Source organism: Cynoglossus semilaevis, chromosome Z, assembly GCF_000523025.1.
Source record: "Cynoglossus semilaevis isolate Cse_v1.0 chromosome Z, Cse_v1.0, whole genome shotgun sequence".
Classification (NCBI taxonomy): Eukaryota; Metazoa; Chordata; class Actinopteri; order Pleuronectiformes; family Cynoglossidae; genus Cynoglossus; species Cynoglossus semilaevis.
In genome coordinates this window covers 8,313,865-8,315,941 of record NC_024328.1, presented here as the reverse complement: position 1 = coordinate 8,315,941, position 2,077 = coordinate 8,313,865, and the positions used below count along the sequence as shown (strand labels likewise).

Here is a 2,077-nt window from a genome sequence, read left to right as displayed (position 1 = left end):
GATTGAGGGATTAAGAAAAGGCAGACAAGGCCGGGGGGCCGGATGCGGCCCGTTCAGCATTTTAATCCTGCCCGCCAAACTTTTCCAAATTATATAATTTATTTATACTATCATTATACTTCTGCCTTTACCCTGAAATACCCACGTTTCATCAATAGATGGCGTAAAAAATGATAAAAAAACATTTTAGCATTTTAGCCCCTATGCATGACTTTTACATGTCATTTATCTTAGTTCACAGTAATGCTCCATCTATGTGCTCAGTTCAATTTTAGGACAGTTGCGGCCCACGAGTCAAAACGTTTGCCCACGCCAGAGATAAGGGATATATTTGTAACAGTTTAAGTTACGGTGAGGGGCTAGAGAATGCATTATGTCTGTGTGCTTGGCACATCTCAGCTTAGTATGGGTAAGTGCTGCAGAGTGGACAACAGAACGGCAGTCTGACGTCTCAGAGGTTATCGTGTGATGAACTATTCAAATACATAGAGATTGCTACAAAAAAGGACAATGAAAATAGATAACGGTTTTGAAATGAACAGCACAAGTTCCAAAAAACACTTTCTAAAATATTGGCAATCCAACAGTTAAAAAAGGGCTTTGAAATGATCACCAACTGAGGGCTCCTTCAGGCTTCACTAGACATTTAGAGGAGATATTCTTCACTTAGTCATCTGGTGCTTTATGCTTATTGATTTGTAGTCTTCATTTTATGAAAATGTAATAAATACCAGGTTGCCACTGTCTATTGAAGTCTTTTAATAGAGTTAATAATCTAAAAGCGTATTTTTGTGGCCAAGGTGACAAAGTAAACGTTTTATCTTCTTTTTTTTGGATTTTTTGGAAAGGTTGACCTACCACTCCATTCTCACCTGTCATATATTTTATTTATACCTTAGTGATATATAGTCTTGGTGTGGATGAAATGTTCTATTTATTATAAAAGGTAAAAAAAAGTGTCTTCCTCAAAGACAGCCATACTGACTATAGGTGAATATGTTTCAGATTGATCAATGAATGACAAAGCTGTTCATTTCCTGACAGAACGTACGACTGTCTCCTTGATGATCCTTTTAAACACGACTGGCCTCAGCTTCCTGACCTTCCGGGAATCAACTACTCAATGGACGAGCAATGTCGATTTGACTTTGGAGTGGGCTACAAGATCTGCACCTCAGTAAGTACAGCCTTCAGGCTTTAATTTTAGAAAAATATTTTTCAACCTACAAATGGAAGAAGAAAAGGAAAAAAAATCAGTTTGTAAAACTTTTCTAAGACTTTAAAAGGCAGGGCAAGAAAAGTGCACAGCTCTTCTTTTTTGTCCAAATACCTTTGGCATCCATTTCAGCAATTTCCATCTCTCCTTAATGACATTCCAACCAAGCGTTTATGCTACACCTGCATCGCCTGTTTTTTTTTGCCTTCACAAATGACATTCTGAAAAATATCCTGTCACTATATGCTGTTATCAGCAAAACCTTTCTACCTGCCTCACTTACCTTTATGTATTCTCAACACACAAAAAGAACATTGTATGGTAAAATGTGTACAGCTGAAAAGCTGACAGTAACAGTAAATCAGATTTTTCCACATGTGATTAATGAAAAAGTTTGCTGATGTCAAGCTGTGCTGCAGTGGGTTGCCTCAATGGCAGTTCTTTTTTCATTTTTTTAATCAAGATTGCAATCCACTTGACTTATAAGGATAAAATGTTGTGTTTTTTTTTCTCCAATAATTGGCTGTTAATAAAAAGAGTCAGGTTAGCTGTCTTTATACAGTTTGCATACATTAATATACGTAGCTACTGTGACATTTTAAAAAACAATGATGATAATGTTGTGCTTTTAAAGGGTTGGAATGCAAATTCAGTAGTTAGGACTGACTGACTGTCAGTGAATGACACTCTCACTCAGGGTGAACGGGTTCAGGGTCAGTAGTCTGATCACAGAGTCAGGTCTGATCACATGTAGTCACAAGAAGATAAAATGTTACTATGATGTGTGACAATTGATTAACCCTGGGTGAATGTTAATAAGCTCAATAGGGAAAATATTTGGTCTTAAATATTTATAAAATA

At 36.6% G+C, this 2,077-nt stretch overlaps 1 protein-coding gene across 1 annotated transcript in view; it reads left to right on the top strand.

Moving 5' to 3' along the window:
- The window catches only part of adamts3 (ADAM metallopeptidase with thrombospondin type 1 motif, 3), a 90,523-nt gene that overhangs the window by 59,659 nt on the left and 28,787 nt on the right, over positions 1 to 2,077 (top strand). The window contains exon 10 of the mRNA XM_008336198.3: positions 1,045 to 1,177. Coding sequence (XP_008334420.1) covers positions 1,045 to 1,177 — 133 coding nt within the window. The remainder of the gene's footprint in view (positions 1 to 1,044; positions 1,178 to 2,077) is intronic.